General features: G+C 55.4%; 2 protein-coding genes across 2 annotated transcripts in view; one reads left to right on the forward strand and one right to left on the reverse strand.

Annotated features, from left to right (window-relative positions):
* HCN2 (hyperpolarization activated cyclic nucleotide gated potassium and sodium channel 2) overlaps window positions 1–25835 on the forward strand; it is a 31831-nt gene extending 5996 nt beyond the window's left edge. Inside the window, exons 2-7 of the mRNA XM_032782967.2 lie at window positions 10956–11117; window positions 15989–16207; window positions 21399–21545; window positions 21697–21937; window positions 22341–22505; window positions 24212–25835. Coding sequence (XP_032638858.1) covers window positions 10956–11117; window positions 15989–16207; window positions 21399–21545; window positions 21697–21937; window positions 22341–22505; window positions 24212–25122 — 1845 coding nt within the window. The 3' untranslated portion in view covers window positions 25123–25835. The remainder of the gene's footprint in view (window positions 1–10955; window positions 11118–15988; window positions 16208–21398; window positions 21546–21696; window positions 21938–22340; window positions 22506–24211) is intronic.
* RNF126 (ring finger protein 126) overlaps window positions 1–26062 on the reverse strand; it is a 395779-nt gene that overhangs the window by 285662 nt on the left and 84055 nt on the right. The gene's annotated exons all lie outside the window — the stretch shown is intronic.

Genomic DNA, 26062 nt, shown 5'->3' on the forward strand with positions numbered 1-26062 from the left:
AGAGCTGAGGGTCAAGTAATGTGGGTTTGTGCTGGGAGGTTACAAATAGGGTAGCCGGTTCCAGGCTCGGAGATCTTCCCCCCCCACTGCCAGATTTCAGAGCTCAGGCTCTAGCCCGAGCGGGAACATCTACACTGCTCTTTTTAGCCCTGTAGTGTGAGCCCCGCGAGTCTGAGTCAGTTGACCCAGGCTCTGAGACATGCTGCTGTGTGTGCGTATGGGGGGGGTTACCTACAATGTACCCGTGTCCTTTGGCAGAGAAGTCAATCCCCTACGTGCTGTGTGACAATGGCCCACCCAAGTGTGTCCGTCCCACTGTTCTGAAAGCTGAGCCTTGACAACCGGAGAATGACCCCTCCCCGCCCCATGCTGTGTGAAAGGCCTTCATTCATCGCTCTCCCCTCCTGTCTCTCTCCCCACCCAGACCATCCTTCCTCTTCTTGGATGACCCAGTGTCGTCATGACGTGTTGACATTTACAGGATCGTCATCACCCCTGGAAACAAATAGGACCATTCCCACCTCAGAGCAATTGTTTCAGGCTCTCTGCAGACTCAGGCAGATGCTGCTGCATTGGTCCCCTGTGGGTCGTGGTTGCAAGTTTTGCTGTAACAACCAGAGACTTGGAGTTTTTTACTGAAAGTTTGGATGATGGGCAACAATTGAGAGGTTTGTCCTTGCCCCAAGCCCTCCCGTTTAAACACACAGCCATTAGGACCTGCTCGCCTAACCCAGGCCCTGCTTTGGACACTCAGAGGTATCTCTGCATCCCATGTTGTCAAAGACCCCCTGGATTGTCAGTGCAGCTTCCACCAGTCCTGCCAGCATGTGGGCGGGCTCAGATACCGCAGCGATGGGCGGTGATATAAAAACCTAGATAGAAAATGTGCCTCCTCTGGCTTCTCCCAAAGGTGCCCTTGGGGGGTAGGGCCAGCACCAGTTTCAGAGTGGTCTGTGTGTCACAGTGTCCGGCTGTGCCCTGGCCTGCCAGGTGACTTCCCCGGAGGCTGGCGTCTACCGCTGTTAATATTTCATACTGGCTGTTAAAAGCCTGTACCAAGCAGCTGGTGGGCAGTCGCAGAGCCAGCTGAGGAGGGGTGGCTCCAGAGTCCAGCCCTGCAGTGGGATGGGGGTGCCAGGCTCACTCACTAGCAATATCGGTGTGTGTGTGTGTGTGTGTGTGTGTGTGTAAAAGGGCTGCCTTGGTCTGGGCATTAAACTAGGTAGAGGCAAGTGAGAGGATTTGAATCACATTTAATAATATCTCCCTCCTGGCATCTTTGAAATAATGCAAGATCCTGGGTGCAGGGCACAGCTGGGTTGGGAAGTGATGCAAAAATCCCCTGCACCTGGGTGTGCTATGGAAAAGCCTAAGCTTAGATCTCAGCAGTGGGATCCTCCTTGCGGATCCTGGAGAGTTTCTCACACACACGCACACACACACACACGTTCCTGCTCGTTTGTTGTCTTCTGGCTCCTATCTTCCGAGTTTGAAAACCTGCATGTCAATATGTACTGTGTCGTGTGGCTATGGACAGTCCTGTCCCGTATCCTGATTCAGGCAGGGGCAGTGCTGGATCCAGCAGAGGAAGCATGTGGGAATTGCTAGCATGCACCTAGTGCTGGGGAGGAACAGGGGTAAGTGTTCACAGCACCAGTCCAAGAGTTCTGGCTTCTATTCTCAGCTCAGCCCCGACGTGCTGCGTGATCTCAGATGTGTTGCATCCCCTGCTCTGCACCCCCTCTGTAGTACTGGTCTGGTGATTACAGCGCAAGGCTGGTAGGCAGGAGTCCTGGGTTCCATTCCCAGCTGACTTTCTGGCAGTATGCCTTGCTCCATATCTCAGTTTCCAGATCTGCATAACAGGGCTAAAATTGCGGGGGGAGTATTGGGAAGCTTAATTGCGCCCTGTTTGTCAATTGCTTTGAGATCCTCAGCCTGTCTCAAGTTTTCACTTCACTGGGGTGCTCTGATCCCTGGGGCCAGGGCTGGGCGTGGCACCCCCAGTGTGTCTCTGTCCTGTCCACTCCACTTGGGAAGAGGGAGTTCAACCACTGGTGGGAAAGGGCTGCTGCCGGAGCTGGCGATGGCTGGATCCACTGTCCCTGCCCGGCCCCCTGTGTTTGATAGGGGAGCTAAGCTGAGCTGCTCCTGAGAGCGAAACGCAAAGCAGCTTGGCTGAGAGAACCCCAGATCTGTTCGTTCTCGCGCCTCAGACGAGAGGCGCCTCATGTCTTAAACTTAGGCGTGGGCAGGAGAGAGGAAGGGCGGCTCAGGCTGGCCCCTGGGAGACCCATGTCCAATTCTCTGCTCTGCCCCAGGCTTCCTTGGGCAAGTCACTGAAGGCCGAGTGCTCCAAAATCGCTAGGTGCCTAAATCTCTTTGCAGGTCTGAGCCCCCATGTGTGAAATGGGGTTAACAGCCATTCCCTACTCATGGGGCTGATATGATCCATGTGTTAACAACTGTGAGGTGCACCCGAGATGCAACCCTTGGGTGAGAGACCCAAGCCAGTCTGAGGTTCTGATCCATGTGGCCAGGCACCTGTGTGGAGCTGGCTGGGGGCCTGAGTTGTACCCAGTGATCGCCCCAGACAGCCTGGCCCAGGTTTTATCATCTGAGCTCTGCAGGATGCAGGCTCTTTGAAACCCCTGTGCCTGCACTATGCGAAAGGTTGGTCTCCTCCTTTCCTCTTCTGTCCTGCTCAGGTCTCCTCCCAAAGTGACTCACCATGTGGCTGGCTGCTGCCCCGTCAACTGGCTCCTAACTGCTCTTTAGCAAACCTGGCAAGCCCAAGGGTGCCCATTCATGTGGGCGTGGGTCCATTTGTCGCCTTCATTGACAAAATTGTGCTAATTACCTTTCCACGTTCTTAGCAAATGCGACGTCATTCTCGCAGAGCCCTGGCAAGGCAGGAGATGCTGTTATCCCTGTGGGAGGGGGGGAAACTGAGGCAGGCTAGTGGCCACATTCCGGAAAGTGGTATATGGTTTTAGTGCCCAACTTGAGGGGCTGATTTTCAGGGCACCTGCAACTCCTGGCGACTTCCGCTGCAGCAGGGGCAGCTCAGCGCAATGCCTTAAAATCAGGCCCTCACTCAAGCTGGATTCCCAAATGAAAGGTGATGGTGGAAAGCGGTGGCTGAAATGCTGTGCCCCAGGTATCCAAAGTGTATGTGTGTGGGGCATCACAATGGGGGATCCCAGCACCCCAGAGTCTGCTCACACTGCTGGCCTCTGCCTCACGCTCAAGTTAAAAGTTGTGTGCAGCCTGCCTCCCAGAGGGTGGCCGGTAATGCTGCGGGCTCTTCATTTCTAGGTAGACACTGAGCCATTAACCATCCCTAATGGGGCAGTAACGTAAGATCTGTCTGTGGAAGGTGCAGATTTTGGATGGTCTCAGGTTAGGTTGACAGTTACGGTGCTCAGGGGTGAGAAAAATCCATCACTTGGGGAGGTTGTGTGGTTATAGCACCACCTCCTTTATCACTATCGGTTGCGTCTACACTACTGGGTTATGCCAGCATAGCAAAGAGCTGCTTCCTTGTCTCCTGAGACCTGCTACAATAAGCCTCAGCCCCCCGCCCTGCGGCTCACCTGGTGTGGGAGGGGAAATTCGGTCCCCAGGCTTTTTCCACCCTGTTCCAATGATCTGGCAGAGGGAGCTTTGCTGTGGGATTAACTTGCTGGGACTTGTACCCAGCTTGCTAACCACAGCCCGTGGGGGCTCCTAACTGCCCTGAGGGGGGAATCTGGCTCTGAATTTTGCACCATCTCTGCTGTCAATGAGGCTGGTACTCAGATGGCATCATTTTCTCCCCTCCCCGCCCCCACCTGCCCTGATTTCAGGGTGGCTGTGAGTGGCTGCCAGGGGTGGGGGAAGGAGAGGAAAGGGTTGGCCTGGTGTTTGGTTGAACGGATTCCTCTGATTTGGGGAGGGCCAAGACTGACGCTGCCTGGTGCCAGGCCTAAGGAGTGAAAAATGCGTTAAAATGGGGTTGGGAGTGGGGGAGATTCAAGTGCTGTTCAGTTTGGGGGAGTTCTGGGTGGTCATGGAGGGGAGTAAATCCATCCCTAGCGTAACTCAAATGGAGTCATTGGAGTAGTTGTTAGTAGAACAGCAGCAATGTGACTCCCCGGGCTGGGGCACCTGGATTCTATTCCTGCTGGCTGACCTTTGGTGAGTCACGTCTCCCCGTGCCTCAGTTTCTCCATCCATACAATGGGAGTAACAACCCTCCTTTGTAAAGTGCTGTGAGATCTGTGGGTGGGAAGTGTGAGGTGGTGTCATTGTTGAGGCCCGGTGTGACGAACTGGGACTGTTCCTAATGTTTGCTCTGAATACTGTGTTGGTGCCTCAGTGTCCCCTAGGCAGTTCTTAAGTATCTGGCAGAGCAAAGGGCCAGTGCACCTAATGCCTGGCACTCTGTATCCTAGCAACTGATGGCCTGGGCCCCTCCTCTGCAAAGGATGCAACTGCAGGTGTGGACAGACAAAGGATTAGGAGATTGACGCATCCTGCCGGGGGAAAGGAGCTGAGCAGAGAGGAGGGCTGGAGGGTTGGTTAGTCTGGAGCTACCTGGGGATAAGGATGAAGTGCAGACCTAGGGGTCTGCTCACTGCCCCCAGATAGACCCGGCCGAGGGGTCTGGTTCGCTGTATCTACAAGCTCTGTTTAGACCCTGTCCTGTCATCGAATAAACCTCTGTTTTGCTGGCTGAGAGTCACGTCTGACTGCAAAGTGGGGGTGCAAGACCCTGTGGTTCCCCAGGACCCGCCTGGGTGGGCTCGCTGTGGGAAGCCACGGAGGGCAGGGATGCTGAATTGCTCCAAGGAAGACCAAGGAGGTGAAGACGTGTAGCTTCTTGCCGCTGAACAGTCTGCTCAAGGGAGAGGCTCCCCAAGTGCTGACTGGCTTAGTGGGGAGCAGTCCAGAGATCGCCCGGTGACTCCGTGAAACTGGTGCAGCGGAGGGATATACTGCACCTTCGTGGATGGGGCTTCCTGCAGTAAGTGGACTGGGGAAGCGTAAAACAGAGGAGGGATAATGAGGACCAGGCGTGCTGAAGGCAGCGAGAGGAACGGTTTCAGGGGGCAGTTAACCTCGGAAGTGTGTGACCAGCGAGAAGGACTGTTGGAGTAAAGGGTCCCCCTAAGGACTGCAGTGAGCAGTCTCAGGGCGGAGGAGCTTGCCGCTCGACCCTGGGAGAGAGAAGGATTTTGCAGTAGCAGGGTTCCCTAGGATTGCAGGACAGTCCGGGGGAGAGAGTCTGCAGCTCGACCCTGGCAAAAGAGGTGGTGATCACGAGAGGGCTGGCACACCAGGGGTTCTTCGTGGAACCATGGGGACCAAGAGCACACGGCCTGTGAGTCAGAGCACTTGGGAACGGTGAAGTGATGGCCTATCATCATCTCCTTAAAAAGACATTGTGATCCTGTGCAACAAAGAGAGAGTTACGCGAGGGAATTCATCAAGGCAAAGTTAATCTGTGCAGTTGAGGAGGAGGACGCTCTGAGGAGCAGATTCCTGACCCAGATGGGGCTACAAGAGGATCTGGGAGCAGCTGGAGCAGCAGCCAGGCACTCCTGAGAGTCTGTCCCAACAGACAAGATCTTCACGATTGGTTCCCCTCAGGGATCGGAGACGGATGGGATTGGAGCAGAGCCTGAGAGAGCGAGAGGACCATGAGAGAGAGCAAGAGGCTGTGGAAACAGCTGCAGGAGAAGCAGCAGCAGATGGACTGGTGATGGTGGAGTGGGAGATAGGGGGCTGCCCAGGGGTCAGTGGGGAAACACCTGCAGGGGCGAGGCCTGGGACAAGGGAACTGTGGGGTGCAGCGAGATGCTGAGGACTGTGGGACTGGGTGAAGGTCCTGGGTGGAAGCCCTCGCCTGCCTATATGGCTGATCCCTGTTAGAAAGAAGGAGAGGGTTCGGACTGGCTGGTCATTGGAGGTTCTGTCCAGCTCAGACGTTATCTTTCAGAAGAATGGGTGGGTAATTGCCGTACCAGCTGCGACTGGGTTGGGGTATTCGGTCAGATCGCACCAGTCTCACAGGCAGGGACAAGAATGAAGCTGAGATGTGCACGCGCACATGCTTCTGCTATAATGTACGACTGGGCTCATGTGTGATACTTCTAAATCAGTGCGACATACAATTTGCTTGGTGTAGGAAGAGAGAATTGGGTATTGAACATGATCACAATTGAGCGCTGAGGTGGCAGCGTGGGAGTGAGTGCTGCTGGCGAATACTAGGAGTGGATAAGGCTTACATTCATAGCACGGAACAGAGCGCCCACTAGGAACGTAAAATGACGGAGGGAGTAAGATGCGTACTTCGAGCGCCTCTTCTGGCATGACACACCGAGAGGGGGTGCGGAACGCATGGGCTTGTGCTGATTGAAGACCATGGAGGCAAGTGAGGGGAGTAGAGCTGCAGGCGAGATGCGACCCACTGAGTGGCGAACTACGCATCAGACACAAGTAGGCACAGCGCGAAGTTAAAATTAACTCTTGTGTGTGTGTTTCGGGGGGAGAGAGGAGCGACCGCTGTAGGTACAACGCATGCCTAGGAGCTGAGTTGAGGGTGGGTCTTGGGGATAGGCCTAGGCAAAACTCAGAAGGAGGCATTAAGGTTGGCAAGGTTGAGGAAATTGTCCAAAAGAACACTCACGCTTATGGACATGGTGCTACAAGCTTGTTTATAGCAAGTGTTCTAGAAAAGGAAAATGAAAGGAGTCACACTAAATTGCAGTAGGACTACAAATAAAAAGAAGCAGTAACGCAGGGAAAGAAGGTCAAGGAAAGCTACGTCTAGGGACTACACAGCAAGTGCCCAGAGCGAGGGTGAAGAAGAGGGGCACGCAAGCGAATCATAATTATAAATCGTACATAAGCAGCTGCACTACTCCACGACACAGGAACAGAGACGCAACAAAGCACTCCATGTGTGACTTAAGGAGAAGCTAAGTAGAGGAACTTGCTGATTGATCACAGCGAGCAAACAAAACACAACTTAAGACAGAAAAGGTGTGAACAGGACAGAGTCCCGCGAGGGCAGATAGGGATTCTCACGGCGTAACAAGGCGAGAAACTATGGGCTTTCTTTTAGAGGTTATAATGGTAGCAGACGGAGGAGGGGACATGGGAGGCCAATCAGTGGGCAGTAGCCTGAGTCTAGAGAGTATTAAAGGAGTACTCACGGGGAAGAATCAAAGCTGAGGTTAAATGAACCTACATACAAGCACTTGTCTTTTGAGATGCAGGCATCGCGCAAGTGAAGGGTGAAGGAGATCTGGACTGAGGCCTATAAGAGGAGGGATATGCTGGTATGAAGAAGGGAGAGATGACAAAGTGAGCGCACTCTGTTTCCGGAATGACAATGGTCTCTGTGAAGAGAAGGATAAAATATAGCACGAACAGCATCATGCGTACGCCGCATTCCAGGAAGGTACACTTGAAGCACAAAATGTTCTGACATGAATCCTAGGAGAAGAGTAGGCTGAAATTGGCAGAGAAGACGACTCTGGGACTTGTAGCAGGGGAGCCAGCGTATTTCTACACACACGCAGACTGCTAACTCAGGGCGCTACCGAGACACATAGGTAGAGAGACAGATGATGTGAGTTATAGTGAAGCGAAGGATAATCGAGTAAGGAGTACTTAGAGAACCAATAGTCTCAAGCGTTACGCGATGGCGACCAAGCTAGGGCCGGGAGAGAATTCTTAAGAAAGGATGAGGGTGAGACTGAGGAGATTTGGGCCTGGAAGAACAAGAGACAAACCTTATGACAGGGGTAGATAACCAGGACATGGGAGGGTGCTATAACAGTCGAGATATCCTGTATGGAGAAGCAAATGGGAGAGCAAGTGGGCGGTTGGTACTCAACGGTGAGGTGTTGTATCTTCTGACTGGCTAAATAGTTAGAGTAAGAAAGTCATCAAAGGTAGAATGGTGAATGGCTAGAGGTCGCTTGTAATCGATAACAGTGACTCACAGGGTGGGTTGAAAAGCGAGCATGACACAGGCAAGAGCGAGGCGATAAAGTGCTAAGATTCGGCGCGTTCTAGTCACCGTGGAACTTGTTGTAGGATGTTGTGATAGACCAAGAAGAGCTATAGCCCGAATCTAGCACAAACAAAGATGAGAAGGGAAGATAGGCAGCCTAGAACCTATTAAAAGACGGAGGAGTATGGGAGGTGCAAAAGGGTTACATCCGAGCTGCTCAGAAGAGGTTTCAGCTGAGCCATAGATGGTCATAATGCGGCCTGCAAGTGCCATAAGCACACATCAATGCGCAAGAGAGGGCACAAACGTGGGAGGGCCGGTGTAACTCAACTCCAAGGAATCGGAGAGTGCTGGGGCATCCATGGGTTAACGTCATGGTGGGATCTCACGTAGGACTGGCGCTCAGTTGATCACTGGGCTGCAGGACCTGGCTAAGTTCGGCAGAGCAATAATGATAGGGGGGAGTAGATGTGACGAACTGGGACGTTCTAAAGATTGATATTCGTCACTGAAATACGTGTTGTGCTCATGATGTCCCTAGGCAGTTCTTAAGTATCTGGCAGAAGCAAAGGCCAGTGCACCTAATGCCTGGCATCTGTCTCCTAGAAAACTGATTGGTGGCTGGGCCCTCCTCGTGCAAAGGTCAACTGTCAAGGTAGTTTGGAGACAAGTCCAGTGTGAATCACTGGATCTAGAGTTGACGTCGGCATCTGGAGAGTCGAGTGAAAGGGAAGCTGAGTGGGACTTAGAGAGAGTGAGGGAGAGCGGACTGGGGTAGACTGGTGAGAACTTGAGATCTATCTCATATGGGTCAAGTGAGTAAGTGCAAAGAGCACGTAGGGATCAGGCTGCGAAACTATGTGTCTGAAACCTTTAAACAAGTACAGAATAAGATGACCGTAAGACGTGTGGTCTTGGTTTGGACTGGGTTATCTTATCTTAAGACTAGTTATGACATGACCTTTTAGAGAGAATCGAATATATCACTTCTAGTTTTGCTGGACGGAGAGTGCTATTGTCTTGACTGCAAGAGAGTAGGGCGAGTTCAGAACCTCTGATAGGCTTCCAGGACAGGCCACATTCGCTGGGTGGGCTTCGTGTGGGAAAGCCCACGGAGGCAGAGGATAGCTGAATGTCTCTAAGGAGAGACCCAGGAGGTGAAGACGTGTGAGCTTCTTGCCCTGAACAAGTCTGCTCCAAGGGAGAGGAGGCTCCCCAAAGTCCTGACTGGCTTAGTGGGGAGCAGTTCCAGAGCATCGCCCGGTGACTCCGTGACACCCGGTACAAACATACGGGGAGATATGATGCTTGCAGCCTAGTGTTACCCCAGAGACCGATGTATTTAATCCTGTGCTGCCCACACATCTTTAATCCATCAGGAGCCCAGGGTACTGGAAGGGGAAATGGCCACAAGAGAGAGCACTTCTTCCCTAAACCCTGCGATTCATCCCTTCTAGGCAGCCGAGTTTACAGACTGGAGAGAGAGGCAGGGTGGCCTAGTGGCTGAGACTCAGGACACCCGGGCTCTGTTTCAGGCTCTGCTACTGGGCAGCCGGGTGGCGTTGGGCAAGTCCCTTCCTACTCCGTGCCTCGGTTTCCCCATCTGTAAAATGGAGATAATGATACCGCCCGGACTTTGAGGTCTGCTGAGGAGAGCTAGGAATCATTGTTATTAAAGCTTTGCTGGATCGGAGCCCAAGAACAGGAAGAATAAATGCAAAGAACATGTAGCGAGACTTTGGCAGTGTAGAAAAGGGAGGCAGGGGAAGCCCAGGTCCCTAAAATAACTGCAGGCTGCTGCCGGGAATAGAGACAGTTTTCAAACGAACAGATGTCAGTGAAAAGATGGGCCTCCCCCAAAGGCTGGTGGCTGGAGAGTTACTGCTCTTATTCATGAAAAGAAGATTCCAGCATAATCCAGCATTGGGCCCATCCTGTATAGTAACAATGTCGGTCACGTCAAAGGAGTCTGTTGCCCCATTGGCCCAAGCAGTTCGCCAATATTCCCAAAATGAAAGGTCTCCGGTGTCTTTAATGTCCATGCAGAAACTCTGCACTTTAAAGTCTCCGGTTCAAGATCTGCTCACGGCGTGCTGCGCGGAAGTTAATTTATTCCCCTTCAAAATGTGCCTGGCTTGGTTAACCCAGCTGGGATCTGAACCCATGGTTCCTGAGTGTCTAGGAATTTCAAAGCGGACGCTGCTTTTGTGAAGCAGCCTGTCTTGGCACATTAGCATCGTAAGCAGCTGGGAATCAGAACCCACATGAAATGGTAGTAACAAGCAAGAGGCGAGGGGTGTGTGTGTCTGTGTTTGTCAGAAACCAGCACTGATAGTGGGCATATGGAGACAGTACAAATCGTCACTGAGGGCAGCTAAATAGTCCCTAGCTCTTTAGCTGGGTGGCTGCAGCCTAGCAAGGCACCCGCTTGCCCATGTTGTGTGACCCCCTGATTCTGGTCCTGCGTGTGAGGGGGGGTCGATGAGAGGGAGAGAAGGGGCAGAAGGAAAGCAGCCCTCTCGGTTAACATGCAGCAGGTGATTCCTGAGCCTCAGCTCCCTAATGCCAGACATCTGGGCCTAGAGCCGTGCAGAGCTTTGCTGCCGGTGCCCTGCAGAGCTTGCCCAGTTTCGTTTGCAAGCTCCCAGCTCAGCCCAGGTTCAGGAACCCTTGGAGAACAAAAGATTTGGCTTGGAATCCGGTGACACGAGAGTGATGAGCCCGACACTCTGGGACGGGGGTTGCAAATCTTCCAGGTCAGAGTGGAGTGAAAGGCCCCAATCAAACCCTGCAGCTCACCTCCGCTAGGGAAGCTGCTACCATGGGCCCGGTACAGGGCATTGCTTTGCAGCTCCCCTGGAGGTGGGCTGGTGCAGGCTGGGACAGCAGTGAGAGGACTGGCTGGTCCTGGGCACCGCGGTCTAACGCCGTTTGTTTCCCCCGGCAGATCTTCCACATGACCTATGACCTGGCCAGCGCGGTGATGAGGATCATTAACCTTATCGGCATGATGCTGCTGCTGTGTCACTGGGACGGCTGCCTCCAGTTCCTCGTGCCCATGCTTCAGGACTTCCCCAGCAACTGCTGGGTCTCCATCAACGGCATGGTGGTGAGTGCCGGGGGAGAGCCGCCTCCTGCTCAGGGGGGTGAGCGACCGGAGCTAGAACATGGGATTGAGGTCCCTTCCCCGGCCAGGGCAGGCGGGTTCCCGGTTTCCCTGGGGCTGGGCTGGTCTAGTTCAAAGTATCCCGGACAAACGGGGTTCCCACCACAACCCATAGGAGATGATTCCCCAGCCTTATGCCTTCAGCCTAAAATTTCCTTTGGTCGGTTTCATCCCGTGACTTCTGGCCAGCGCCCCCCAGTGGCTCCTCTCCCTGCCTGGGGTTTAACCCTGCCCATGGGTGTAGATGGGTATGTCCTGCCCCCCTCGCTTAGCCAGCCAAGGTCTGTCCAGTCCTGCAGCCCCTGCAAACCTCTTCACTGTGTCCGAAGCCTTTTTATCCTGAGCTCCCTCCACTTTCGTCCCGTGTTGTGGCGCCGAGGGGTGCTGCGCACAGGTGTCCGGGTGCTCTTGGGCTCCATTAGGCAGCCCCTGGTGGAGTCGCATCAGCTCCAAGGGTGCTGGGAGCTGGATCTTCTGAAACCAAGACCCTTTCAGAACCCCTCTCCTCCCTGCTAAGGTGATGGGCAGAGACTCACCTTCTGCCATCCCTGCCCCCTTCTGACAGCTCCACATGGCAGAGTCTCAAACCTCCCGGAGGACGCTCCCTCCCCACTGCTGTGGAGGCAGCTCCCGGAGCACCACAGGAGTCCTGGCTGTGATCTGTGGGGCAGGTGACGGTTAGCTGAGACCCACCCCCAGCCAGAAGGTGCAGCGGGGAGCGGAGCCCGTTTCCTAGCTGAGCAGTGCTGAGGGAAGCAGGAGGCTTCGTCTCACTGGGATCTCATGGACACAGGAACAGGACTTGTTCCTCTCTTTTTCTGGTGTGTCATTAGCCAAAGGGGCTGGAAGCAAAATCAGTGGTATGAAGCCGGGCACTGTCTCGCTGGCAGAGAGCTCTGGCTCGGAAGTACACGGCCCCCTTCCTCCTTCAGCGGAGCTGAGCAATAGCAGGCAGAGCAGAGATGTTGTGGCATCTCTCTGCTTCCTCCCCTTCCTCCCCCACACTTTCTCCTCCAATTTTCATTTAGCAACAAAACTGCTATTAATAAATAATGGGACATGCTTTTAATTGCACTATCCCTGCCCTGCAGCAGCGTCATTAACAGATCTCCCCCTCCCTCCTCACAATTCCTTTCCTCTCTTTCCATCTACCCGCTTTCAGCAGCCTGCAGCTCCTTCCCTCTCTCTCTCCTTGTGTTTTCCTTTCTCCTTCTAGGTCTTTCTCCCCTGTCCTCTCTTGCCTTCCTCTTTTTCTGACTGTTTCCTTCCCTTTCTTCCTCCCCTCTCTGTTTACCTCCTCCTCTTTCATTCCTCCGTGACTTCCTGTTTCCTTCTGCTCCCCTCCACCCCCACGTTCCTTGCAATGACTGAGACACAAGAAAAGCTTTTCCAACCCAAGCAGGAGTTTGAGGGAGGGGAAGATGTTTCCTTAGCAGAATCCATGACCTTGAGGATCAACCTGAAACTGAAACCCAATAGCACAACAAGCCCTGTGTGTGACTTGGGGCATATCACGTATGTGAGTGTCATGCCCTGTCTGTGGTACTGGGGGGGGGTACATGCCTCTGTGTGTGTTGTGCAGGTGGATTGTGATGCAGGGCTCTGGTGGCTATTGAAAGGGTTTGGGGCTCCCGCTGCCTCTACCACCCTAGGCCCTTTAAATAGCCACCGGAGCCCTGCTGCCGCTACCCCAGGGCTCCAGCAGCAGGGCTCCGGAGACTATTTTAAGGGCCCTGGAGGGTAGTGGCAGCAGGAGCCCTGGGCCCTGCTGCTGGAGCCCTGGGGCTCCGTCAGCAATTTAAAGGGTCCGGGGATCTGCTGCGGTAGCAGCAGCTAGAGCCCCGGGCCCTTTAAATCCCCTCATTTAAATTGCCCCCAAACCCCAGGGCTTCCAGCTACCTCTGCAGCTGGGAGCTCAGGGGGTGATTTAAAGGGCTTGGGGCTCCCAGCTGCTGCTACCACAGCCCTAGCCCCGGGCCCTTTAAATCCTGGTTTAAAGGGCCTGGGGATTTAAAGGCTCCGCCTCTTCTGGTGGAGGCCACGCCCCTTCTCCAGATTCCGGAGTACCGGCAAGTTCTTTAAGTTACTTTCACCCCTGGCTCAGATACTATGTTCATGGGCACAGGGTAAGACTCTAGTGAGAACAGAATAGACTACTCAAGGTGAGGTAAGGCTGGCTCCGGGTTCCAGGTTCCATTACGGTGAATGGGATGAAGTGCATGCAGTCTGGGGGCTGGGAGTCAGGACTCCTGGGTTCTTTTTCCAGCTCTGTCACTGACTTGCTGTGTCGCCTTGGGCAAGTCGCTTGTCCTCTCTGTGGCGCTGTGTAATCACAGAGAAAAGGAATATAATGCTTTCCTGTCTTCAAGGGGATCTCTCTGTCCTTCACGGACCCATTACAGATGTAGGTACCAGCAGCAGTCGTTTGGTGCAAGGCTTTAATTCCACATACGTCTCCTCATAGAGGAGTGCACTTATTGAGCATCACACCTCTCTGTGAAGCAGGTCAGGTGTTCTGCCTGTTTTACAGAGAGGGAAACTGAGGCACAGAGCTGGGTGTGGAACTCAGGAATGGCTGCCTCCCAAACCTGTGCTCTGACCATTACAACACACCTTCCCCAGAGCAGTGTTACTGGTGTCTGATTACGGGTGTCCATGTACGTTCCCCATTCCTCACACACCGGTAGCTTTTCATTTCTTGCCTTCCCTCTCTCTCTCTCTCTCCTGCCACACAAGCTGAGTATCCCAGCACAAGTACTTTAATAAACTCTGTTCTTTCCAGACTGTCTGAGCTCATTTCCTTCACCAGGATCCGCACTCCTCCCTCCCAACCAAACTGGCTTCTGTTAGCTCCTCATCCATCAGTAGGATTTGGCAGAGTCCCAGCTGACTGATAGATGATCTAAACCTGCCTTTGTCACGTTGGCCTGGTTCTGGGAGCCAAGTGACGGGCAGAGTAAAGACACAATGCTCCGAAGCCAGGGGTGGATCTACGTGGGGGAGATAGAGAGACAGGAGATTGGGAACCGGACCCTGAACAAAAGGGTTCGGGTTTGATAAAGGCCTTTGGAAAATGTACTAAGTGTCTCTTTTGCAGGCAGGATTATGCGTTTGGAGCAGGCTGCCTGCCCATTGAGAGCACTGCCTATGGCTAAGATGCTGCTCTGCCAGCTGCTGATGCAAAGCAGTGCCCCCTGCTGGGGAGTTCCATTGGCACCCGGGGACGCGGGCGTTCTCCTTCCAAGCTCTTGTCTTTATTTTGAACCTAAACATGTGACCTCTGAGGCTTGGTCAGTTGCATTTTGAAACGGATCATTGCTCTCAGGGATGCGCGTATGGCAATGCAATGCACAGATCTGTCTGCGTGTGAATGTGGGTGCTCATAGGATTCCACCCTGCTGCCCGGGCACAAACACTGGGGCGTGTGCAGAGATGCTGGCCCTTCCCTGGGGAGGCAGGTGTATGGCAGAGCATGTGCATGGTAATTTGGGGGTGTCTGTGTGTGCATGTGGTAACGGTTGTGTACATGTGTGGTGACTAAGCTGTGTATGCCAGTGCTAATTGTGTGAGAGTTGTTATTGCAAGCTCTGTATAGATAGTGGTGTGTATGTGTGGTAATAGTAACCGTGGGAGTTAAAGCTGCAGCGTGTGTGCGGATGGTGAGTGTGTGAGAGAGTTGTGATGGCAGTGTGGGTGTGACTGGTGTGTGTGTGTTCCCCAGCCAATCTGGAAGGGTCAGGAATGATCAGTGTGTTATTCCATTAACTGAGGAGGAGAATCCCGCCCTTCCCATGCAGCTGGGGCTTGGTTTAGCACCTGAGGTCTGATCCTGCCATTTCGCGAGATGCTCTTCATGAGAGTCGTGCCTGAGGCTGGACAGCAGGATCAGGACTTGGAGTGGAATTCACAAAGGTATTTCAGTGCTTAAATTGTATTGAGATCAATGGGCATTAGGCACCTAATGACCTTTGTGGATCCACCTCATAGTGGTGCCTTGACTTTGGGCTGCTCACCCTCTCTGCCCAGTCCTTTCTGTGCTCTGTCCAATTCCTCGGTCACCCAGAATAGTACAAGGCCCCGTCTGTTTGTTCAAGCTTTTGGCTGATGCGGAATTGTGCTATTCTAGGCTGAAGCGTCATTTTCCAAAAGCTCCTGGTTGCTATTGAGCATTGTTGACGGGTCGTTAATAAATTATGGATTATGTTTTAATTTTTGTCAAATGAGCTCAGGGATCCAGGCGTTTTCATAAACCCGTTAAAACAGTCAGATAACTCAAATGGGGTGGGGGAGAGACTGATTGTGCTTTGTTGCCATTGATACTATGAAAGAAGTGTAGAGAGGTGGTATTGTCTATGGGCACCGTCGGAAATACACTTCCAACTGCCTGTGTTTATTTCTTTGTGATGCTGTGTCAAAAATCATGTCTCTCGATGCCCCAGCAAGACTCTAGTGGAGTGGTTGTGTTTTAAAAGCATCAGAGCTGGATCTGAGGAGACACACACACAGCAGTTGTCTTTTATCAGCTTCTCTCTCTCGCGCGCGCACGCGCACACACACACACAGAGCAGTTGTCTTTTATCAGCTTCTCTCTTTCTCGCGCGCACACACACACAGAGCAGTTGTCTTTTATCAGCTTCTCTCTCTCTCTCACACACACACACACACTCACACACACACACACACACACCAGTTGACTTTTATCTGCTCCTGTTGGGTCTGAGCAGCTCCTTCCATACACACAACCACCCACGTGCGCGCACACACTGAGTGATGCATTTGATGCGAGTTATTTGTCGCGGCTGATGTCTTTGCAGAACAACTCGTGGAGCGAGCTGTACTCCTTTGCCTTGTTCATGTCAATGAGCCACATGCTGTGCATCGGCTACGGGAAGCAGGCCCCTGAGAGCATGACGGATATCTGGCTCACCATGCTCAGCATGATCGTCGGCGCTACCTGCTACGCCATGTTCATCGGCCATGCCACCGCCCTCATCCAGTCGCTGGACTCCTCCCGGCGCCAGTACCAGGAAAAGGTAAGGAAGAGCAGCGTGTCACGCTGAGTGTGGGGTTGTGGCTTGCGTTTGAGTAGGAAGCTTCCCAGAGTTTTGACACAGGAGGTGGTGCAGGCCTGCGGGCTGCTGGGAAGCTATGTGACTGCCCTGGGCTCTTTGGCTGGGGGAACTGGGACCATCGGAGGAGGATTCGTGTTGATTGCCGAAGAAGTGCTCTGCTGGGCCCGATCCTGTGAAGTGCTGCTGAGCATCTCCTGAGCTGGCTTCAAGGGGAGTCCAGGTTGTTGAGCATTGGCCCCAAAAGCACATGTTGGGGAATGGAGGATGCTGTACCCTGGGGGCACTATCCACCTATGGAAATGGCCCATCAAGGCCCTGCTCACTTGATCCCAAGTCCTGGGAATTCTGAGAGAACAGGGATGTTAGCCTATGTGCCTGGGCTGAATTCCTGCTTGGATGATTACCTTCTGCCCCCTGAAATCCCCCTCTGCAGTTTCAGCTGGGTACAGTTTTTTCCCCCCATCTTTTCCAGCCCTGACCTAAGCAGATGTTCAGTGCAGCTGTTAAACAGCTGCCCCATTCCACCCCAGAGGTGGCTGCATTGCATGGGGAGGTGAACTGAATCCTAGGTGTCCTTTGTTCACCATTTTGGGATACAGGATATTATGTGTTTCATTGCTGTGACAGCAATATCTGCATGGAAGCAAACGGGGGCTTGGTCCTACTGTGCTGTGGATAGACTTTGATTCTCCAATTCCACTGTAAATGAGTTCCAGGGAGCTACCCTTGTCTTCAGAGAATGTGCCAAGTGAGAGTTTTCATGACACTTCCCCAACACCCTGCCTGAGGCAGAGCTGAGTACCTTGGACAGGGAGACTTTCAGATCAGTGAGTCCAGGACCATGGACAGAGATAGTGTCTCCAGTAGAATCAAGCGCTCAAGGGGGATTCAGACCTGCACAGGGAGCCACAAGCCCCAGCCATCTTCAGAATCATGACCCCGAGTGCAGGAACTGAGCTGTTATATTAAGGGGGAACCAGCGCCCTTATATTAATGGGGAGCCAAGAGGCGTGTTGGAACAGCGCAATTGACCAGACACCTGAGGGACGTGACTCTTTTAAGGAGCACAGAGCAGGTGCATCTCCTATTATCTTTAAAACACAGGCATAACCCATGGAGACTTCAGATCCCAGTGTGCAATGGGGCATCCTGATCAAAGCCGGGGTCCACGCAAGATGGGCCAGGGCAGCCATAGGGTCTGTGCACTGTATTGTCGTATTGCAGGAGTGGGTGGAGCAGGCTGTGTGCCGGGTTGAAGGCAGCCTGATGTTAGAGAGAAGGATTAACAGGGCCTAAGATTTAGGCAAATGGTTCAGGCAGGAGAATTTTGGCTGCATAGCATTTTTGGGGACAGATCTTGGCTTTGGAAACTTGCATCCCCCTTTGCTCTGGCTGTAGTTGGGGACTGGCCCATCCTGGCAGGAGAGGCAGGAGGTCTGTGAGCCGCAAGGCGACTAATCATCCTGCTGCTAACCCTGGAGATTACATCCTCACCAGATTGCTGTTTCCCTTCATTAGCCAGTATCCCAGGGGAGCCCACGCCGCCAGATCGCGGCCTGCTGCATATGTGCCTCCCCAGGGAGCATTCGGGGAGCTCATCAAGACAGGCCTGGAACCCTGAGGGCTCTCATGGGGCTGTGTGTGTGTGGCAATCGCTCCTTCACCAGCCAGGGATGCAGCTGCTTCTCAGGTCCTGGGGTGGGGGAGAGATTCTCATTGGAGGAGCCTGCTCACCCCCCATTGCTCAGGCAGACGGACCGCCCTGCTCACGGCTCAGACTCCTCCCTCATTGGGAGGGCTCACGTTTGTATGACGAGTGCCACAGAGCCATGAGGATCTGGCCCACTGAGAGACCCTCTTCCGCACCCCCATTTCTACTGCGTTCTCCCCCCTCCTCCTCCAGCTCCAGGGCCCCCTCCCCAGTGCCCGTCTCTCTGGCAATGCTCGGTTTGGATGCCTTCCCAGCCCCTGAGGGGATTGGGTCGATGCGGGAGGCGTTTGCAGTCACAGCTCAGGATGGAACCAGGCTGTTTATAGACGTTGAGACAAAGCTGGGATGTCCTTGGTGCGCGGCAGAGCGAGGAGGTTGGGAGAAGGAGGCGGCTTTGCTCTGCTGTCAAAGCGACATGGTCAGGGACGCGGGGCTGTGGGCACAGCTCGGCTCTTCTGAATAAACAGTTCCTCCCCAGAGTGTCCATGCAGAAAGGAGTGTGCTCTGATGGCTCAAGCATTGAGCTGGGAGTCAGGATTCCTGGGTTGTTTCATGCTTTGGGATGGGAGCAAGGTCTAGTGGTTCAAATGGGGAATTGAGAGTCAGGACTCCTGGGTTCCCTTCCAGCTGTGTCACTGAGTGACCTGGGGGCAAGTCAGAGCCTTAATTTATGCGTGTAGACCTTCGGATAAGGCTATCCACTCCACCATTAGCAGGACCCCCGCAGGTTTGCATTTCCTCCTTCTCTTGATCCAGAACAGAACTGAGAACAGGTCCTGGGAACGGTGGCTGCTCCGGGTCCCTTTGCTCTATCCACATCCTTCTACAGAGCTGGAAATGTAAGCCAACAATTTCAGCTCCTACCCTACTCTAACCAGTAGGCCCCACTTCCTCCCAGAGCTGGGAAGAGAACCCAGGAGCCCCGACTCTCAGCCCTTCTGTTCTAACCATTAATAATGCTGCCTTTTGTGTGTATAAAGCGATGACATGGAGTCGAATCCCTGTGCCCCTGCAGCTCCATTCCAGGCGTCCCCTTCTCTCTGACCCCATCTGTCCTTCGCGGGACCGCGGCTCTGCCGCAATGGGATTACATAGCATCAAACCAATTCTCTTGTTGCACAGAACGATCATTAGGCAGATTGAACTTTGCCACTCAGGCCCAGAGCAAACAGGCCCCGGGGGCTGTGCCAGGGGCTCAGTGTAGGAGCAGTCAGGAAGGGGCGGGGGGTTGGGTACCCCCAGGAGGGAGGAACTCAGTATCCCAGCAGAGTCCCAGGCAGCCCACTTATTGCACTGGTAGCAGGGCTGGTACCTCTAAGGCTCCAGTTCAACGCCAGCGTCCTGACCAAGCTCCCTCGCTGCATGGGTGTGTCCTGTAGGGGCTGCTAGTGACTGGAGCAGCTGCCAAAGGGAGCAGGATGCAAGGCCGGGGTGGCTGGCTGGTGCTGTGCTCTTCCCTGCAAGGTGACCTCCTCGCTCCACCCCTGGAGCTGGGAAAGTGACACTGGCAAATTGCTGCAATGGAGTGAGGCTGCCCAGGGAGCTGCTCTGTGCCACGCACCAGGAGGGGAGTGAATTCATAGGCAGCAGTTAGAGACCTGTAGCGTGGGATGGCAACAGAGCTCAGCTGTGGATACAAACTCCTCCTATCACCCCCCATCTTCCCCCCATGCTCCCTTGCACTCCCCCAGCAGTTGCCCAGTCTCCGGCTCCCCACATCCATCCACCTTCCTTCCCCCCCATATTCTCCCCTCTCCTCACCAGCAGGAGGCAGGATGCCTGGGTTCCATTCCTGGCTGTGCCACTGACTCCCTGTCCAACCGTGGGGTTCTCTGTGCCTTTGTTTCCCCCATCCCTACAATGGGGGTCACAGTGCCAGCCCATAACAGAAAGAGGGGCCAAGCCAGGAGATTGGGGTGCAGCTCCAAGTTGGGATTCAAAGCTCAAAAAGCCTGGGGGGAGATATTCAGAAATGGAGGGAGGGGGGAGTCCAGGCCTTGTATTCCCAGCTCGTTGGGACCTGGTGTTGGGCAAACAATCAGATTCTTGTGAAAGTGACCCCTGCTCTGGTGCTGAGGTGAGAAAGAGTCAAAGAAATTGGCACACAGCAGCTGAGAATGAGAACTCCTGCTTTATCACAGCCAAGGCTTACTTTGTGCTAGAGCTGGCCAAGGCTGAGCCCCAGCGCCTCTGCGCCTGGCAGCTCGTAGCCCTGGCGCCCCTGGGCCTGGTGGTTCGGAGCCCCGGCACCCCTGGGCCCGGTGGCTCGTAGTCCCTGCGCCTCAGTTTGCTGCATAGGATGTGAAAGTAAAAAACTTTTCTTGAATCCTGGCACGTCTTTCCTTGCAAATGAAGCCCTGATCAGAGCCTTACCCGGCTGGAACTCCCAGAACCACCTTCCTGATCCAGAACGACCTGCTGCTCTAGATGTAAAACATCTCGCTGAGCTAGAACGACCTGCTGCTCTAGATGTAAAACATCTCGCTGAGCTAGAATGACCTGCTGCTCTAGATGTAAAATATCTCGCTGAGCTAGAATGACCGGTTGAGCTAGAGCTAGAATGACCGGCTGATTGAGCACATCAGCCTCGATCAAGACCCCTTGATTCTCTGAGCGGATTCCAACTGTCCCCCCCACCCCGCCCCAGTCCCCTGGCCTTTCCCTTCCTCAGCTGCCCGCCCTTCGCTTTCCGGCATCCGTAGCTTTCCAGCTATCTACGGTCCCCTTCGATGCTGTTCGTTGGGAGCCGTCGCTGTGTCTCTGATGAAGGCGAACTGGTGAAAAGCAGGAACTTCCCCCCGCCCCACTGGGCTGAGATCTCGTGTGCTGGGGACTTTGACAGGTCATGGGGGGGTGGAGGAGCCAGACAGTGTCAGGCGAGCAGAGACCTGCCAACAGCTGGCTGGAGTCCTTGGAGCGGGAGCCTGTCACTGGCTGGGAATGAGCAGGGATGGGCAAAGACTAGGGCTCTGTTTGTAGTTCTCTCTGGGGGGGTGTCTGAGCGTAGCTGTTGGGATGGGGCTCAGGGCTGGGGAGCTGACAGCAAAGCAATCAGGGCCCCAAGGGCACCCAGCAGCGCGCACAGAGCTCCCCGGGTGCCAGTGGTTTGGTGTCCATGGGTGACACTGCGATGTGGGTGCAGGTAGGGATCGGCCTGAGCTGCACCTGGGTTTGCGGGGCAGGGACGGCGGCTGGTGTGGGGGTGGGGGGTGGGATCTGAGATTGCACCAATCTCTGTTAAAGGCCCCAGATGACAGAGCTCCCACCCACACTGTTTGACCCCGAGCCCCATCTCCAGACCCTGCCAGGCTGCTGGGCCATCCCGCTAGAGCCCCGCTCTCTGTGATGGGCTGACCCAGAACCAAACTCTTGGGGGTGGGATGTTTGGGTTCTGCCCGGGCTGCACTCGATGCCTGCGATTGGTTTTGTTCCCCCCGGCAGTACAAGCAAGTGGAGCAGTACATGTCCTTCCACAAACTGCCCGCCGACTTCCGGCAGAAGATCCACGACTACTATGAGCACCGCTACCAGGGCAAGATGTTCGACGAGGACAGCATCCTGGGCGAGCTGAACGAGCCCCTGCGAGAGGTGAGGAGCCCTCCCCGGGGAGCTGGCGGATGCCTCCGGGGTGCAGGTGTCAAGAGCCAGGTTGGAGGGAGGAGCCCGAGGGAAACAAGGGTCCCCCTTCTCCCCGCCTGCCTCTTCCTCCCGCTCACCCCCTTCCTCTCCTTCCCCGTAGGAGATTGTGAACTTCAACTGCCGCAAGCTGGTGGCCTCCATGCCCCTCTTTGCCAACGCAGACCCCAACTTCGTCACAGCCATGCTCACCAAGCTAAAGTTCGAGGTCTTCCAGCCAGGCGACTACATCATCCGCGAAGGCACCATTGGCAAGAAGATGTACTTCATCCAGCACGGCGTGGTGAGCGTCCTCACCAAGGGCAACAAGGAGATGAAGCTCTCAGACGGCTCCTACTTCGGAGGTGAGTGCCCACGGGAGGCCCCCGCTGGCTCTGCCCGTCGAGCCATGCTTGGCCTTAGTCCGTGGGCACAGTTGCGGGGCCATGGTAAGCGTCAGGCTGGCACTGCTGTTCTCCAGGCTGGATGCTGCGTCCCTGGTAAGTGGGAGCAACCTTCTGTGCAAGTCCCGCTAGGACAGCGCTTGGTTTCCATGGGAGGAGGCTGTGGGCTAGTGTTTAAAGCTGTGACTAGGATTCAAAACTCCTGGCTTCTGTTCCTGGCTGGGCCATAGACTTGGCCAGGTCGCTCCTTCTCTGTGCCTGTTCCCTGTCTCTCGCGGGCTGTGTTAGCGTGTGACGTCTCCTGATGGCGGGCACTAGCGCGGGCGTGGTTTTATTGTAACATCTAGGTCCCTCCCCCCGCCAGAAATCTGTTTGCTGACGAGAGGCCGCCGTACGGCCAGCGTCCGGGCCGACACCTACTGCCGCCTCTACTCGCTCTCGGTGGATAACTTCAACGAGGTGCTGGAGGAGCACCCCATGATGAGACGGGCCTTCGAGACCGTCGCCATCGACCGCCTCGACCGCATAGGTACCGGGGGGCAGGGATGCTGCTCTGATCCACGAGCTGGGGACACGATGGGGGGACACTCCCAGGGCCCATCCCCTCTCACGCTGGCTCGCACAGGCCCCGCGCGATCACTCCTGGACTCAGGCCTCCCATGGAAAGGGCACCCACCTGGGGGACAGCCTCTGGGCTGACTCCTGAGGCTAAATTGCTGCTGAGAAGCTGAATTTCAGGAGCTCTGCAGAAGTTTGGCTGCCCTGTAACTAGAATGTCCCGGGCAGCAGCTGAAGTGGGAAGAAACAGTGATAGCGTCAGAGGAGCAGATAACGGGAGGCATTGGGAGTGGACAGAGGACACTAGATGTTAATAGGGCAAGTGTGGGTCTAAGCTGGCGTGTGGGCTGCAGGGGGCAGCCCTTGCTCTCTGTGCCGAGTTCTCTCCCCCGGGACAGGGGATGGGTGGTTACCTCCCTGGATCTCAGTCACGTTTTGGACCTCAGGGCCTTGTCCCCTGTTTAAAAGGGCCCCACGAGGTTTCCCATGTGCCCCACAAATCCTGCTGTGAATGGCCAGTTAGATTCGTTCCCTCTCCTGTGTGCTGAGATGGGGTCGGTCAGCTCCTCGCAGAGGCTGGGCTTGGAGAGCCTCCGATTTCCCTCCCGCCTCCTTCCCCTCTTTGGGACCCCAGGGGCAGCCCCGTATCCTCCTGCAGAGCTGGCAGCCTGGGCAGCTCGGGCATTGGCGGCTCTTGGTACCCGAGGACTAAGGAGGCAGGGAGCGGCCAAGCTGCAGCCATGCACACCTGCTCATCAGTTTCCTTTTCACTCGACCAAATCCCTCTTCAATCTCCTGCCCCATTCCTCTCTGTGCCGCCCTTCCCATGGGAGTCCTGGCTCGCCGAGACTCCCCCATGCTCCGTCACACGGGGGGGCCCCTTCCCTGCAGCCAGCTGCTGCCAATCTGAGGAGCAGCAGGAGGGAGCGGGACATTTTCTCTTTGCCGGGGGCTGAGTGCCGATCAGCTAGCGAGGGAGCCAGAGGCTGCGAGGGGCTGTCTGTGAAGGCTGACTTATGGTCACTGGGGCATTTAAAACCTAGGCAGTAAGGAACAGGCATACAGTGTCCAGGGAGGACGAGCCGAGCACGTATAGGCCAGAGCTGGTAAATAATGATTCTTTTGTTCAGTGACAGTTTTGACATTTTCTAGACATTTTGGTCCATCGAAAAGGTTCATTTTGGGTCTGTGCCCAGAGCAGGGATTTAAACCTGGCTCTCGCACATTCCCGACGGGTTCCCTGACTCCTGGGCTAAAGGGTATTGGGAGAGGGGAGGGGGAGCAGCTGCAGCCGCACCCACCCTGCCCCTCCCTTTTGTCATTGGCTGAACTATTCACAGCAAATTCGTGACCAGTTTGGGGTCGACCCAAACAGCACTTTTCATCAAATAAACTATCTGAAAATTGTTTTGCCGCATCGGGTGCCAGGACTGCAGCATCTGCCATCGTCGGGGAGCTGCTAAAGTTACCCAGCTACAACGATTGAACGCGTCACAGGGAGAAGGTCTGGACGCAGGGAGGCACGTGGCACTGCCAGCTGGCTGCGGCAATGTGCATGATGCATGGAGGGGGATCGGTGCCGTGCCAGGGCGGGATAAAGGGCCAGGCTGGGGGGCCACAGGCAGGAGTACAATGATGTGACTAACCCTCCCTTTTTTTCCCTTCCCCACTCCCCAGGGAAGAAGAATTCCATCCTGCTGCACAAGGTCCAGCACGACCTGAACTCCGGGGTCTTCAACAACCAGGAGAACGAGATCATCCAGGAGATCGTCAAATACGACCGGGAGATGGTGCAGCAGGCGGAGCTGCAGCAGCAAACGGCCATATACACGCCCGTCCAGCCCCAGGTGACCTCGGCCATCGCCACCCTGCAGCAGGCTGTCGCCATGAGCTTCTGCCCCCAGATGGCCAGCCCCCTGCTGAGCTCCGTGGCCCTCGGTTCTCCCAGGATGATGCGGCGCCTGCAGTACGCCCAGAGCGTCCCTGGTCCCTTCTCCGTCTCCCCGGTGCTGTTCCAGCAGCAGCAGCAGAACATGTCCCTGCAGCAGCAGCAGCCGCCCCGGCCCACCTCCACTGGCACCTTCAGTTCAATGGTGTCCAGCCCTCCGACCCAAAGCCCCCGAGCCAGCCGGACGTTCCCTTACGCCACCCAGGATCAGTCGGGCTCCCAGTTGTCCCTGACACAGCAGACGGCTCCTGGCTCGCCCCAGCGGCTGGCCGTCCACAAAAGCACACAGGCCCTGCACACGAGCAGCCTGAGCGAGGAGTCGAGGCCTTTGTCAGCCTCGCAGCCCTCCCTGCCTCACGGGATCTCGCAGACCATGACCCAGAGCCCTCCGCCCTCGGCCCACGAGTCCACCACCTCCGTCGCCGGGGTCCAGGCTTCAGCCTCCCCTGGCTCGGGCCCCCAGGCCGGGCTCAGAGGGGCAGTGCCACCCCGCATGGCCCTATCCCACCAGATGTCCACGGGCTCTGTTTACGCGGGGGCAGCCGGCAGCCAGCAGGACTCAAGCGGCGCCCGGAAGGATTCGGTGATCAGTGCCCCTGACACGGACCCTGCCAAATCCAGGCTCTCTTCCAACTTGTGACCTTTGCTCCTTGCCCGCTGATCCCGGGCAGGGGGTAATGATGGGGCTGCCAAGCAGCAGCAATATCCATCGTATCCACACTCGCGCCTGCTTGTTTCCAGGTGGCGAAGGCCCCACCCTGGCTCGCTCCCTAGGGGAGTGGAAATCAAAGGGATAATGAGCCCCATAGCCAACTGTGGGGGTCGCCACCTGCATCCGGGGCCTCTGACACAGCCGGGGCCCTGCCCCCTTCTGTACAGAGCACAGCAGCCGGGCGTCGCTTCCACACGCTTTGCCCAGAGAAGCCAAGGTAGGAGGGGCGTGGACAGAGACCCCTGCCATTCCTTGGGCTGGGGAAGGTCCAGTCGAGCCCCCCACACGCCCTGATGAATCATCTATGACCAAAGTCCAGACCCATCGCCCGCTGCCACCGCCCTTGTGAAGAGCATCGTCCATCTGAACCCACTGATTGCACCATAGAAGCCATAACTAGTTAATCTCTTGATTATGAAATCTGTATATTATATATATATGAATATAGATGTGTGCGCAGGCCCCGCCTCGTAGGGCCGCCAATGGGAGCCCACACGCACCATATAGCCAGGCTCCATGACAGCGCAGGGCTCTGTCGAACAGGTCGCCCACCCGGGGGCCTGCCAGGCCCCACCAAGTTCCCTGCTCAGCGTGTTCTGCCTCCTGGCACCGGCCAGTGCCCAATGCGCACCCTAGCCCTGTGCCACGTGCCCTGTGCTTGGCCGAAAGGCTCTGTCTGCAAAGGCCTGTGAGGACGGGCGCTTCCTCGGGCTGCCCTATCCTCTGCCCTTGCTGGACTAGCCCTTGGGGCTGGATGCTTCTGCCCCCCCCATCCTGTCGCCCCTGCAGTGTGCCCTGGCTCCTCTCTGCTCCCCCCAGCACCTCGCCTCGTCCCCACGCCCCCCCTGCGTCCCCCCAGCACCTTGCC

Source organism: Chelonoidis abingdonii, chromosome 11, assembly GCF_003597395.2.
Source record: "Chelonoidis abingdonii isolate Lonesome George chromosome 11, CheloAbing_2.0, whole genome shotgun sequence".
In the NCBI taxonomy this organism is placed as follows: domain Eukaryota; kingdom Metazoa; phylum Chordata; order Testudines; family Testudinidae; genus Chelonoidis; species Chelonoidis abingdonii.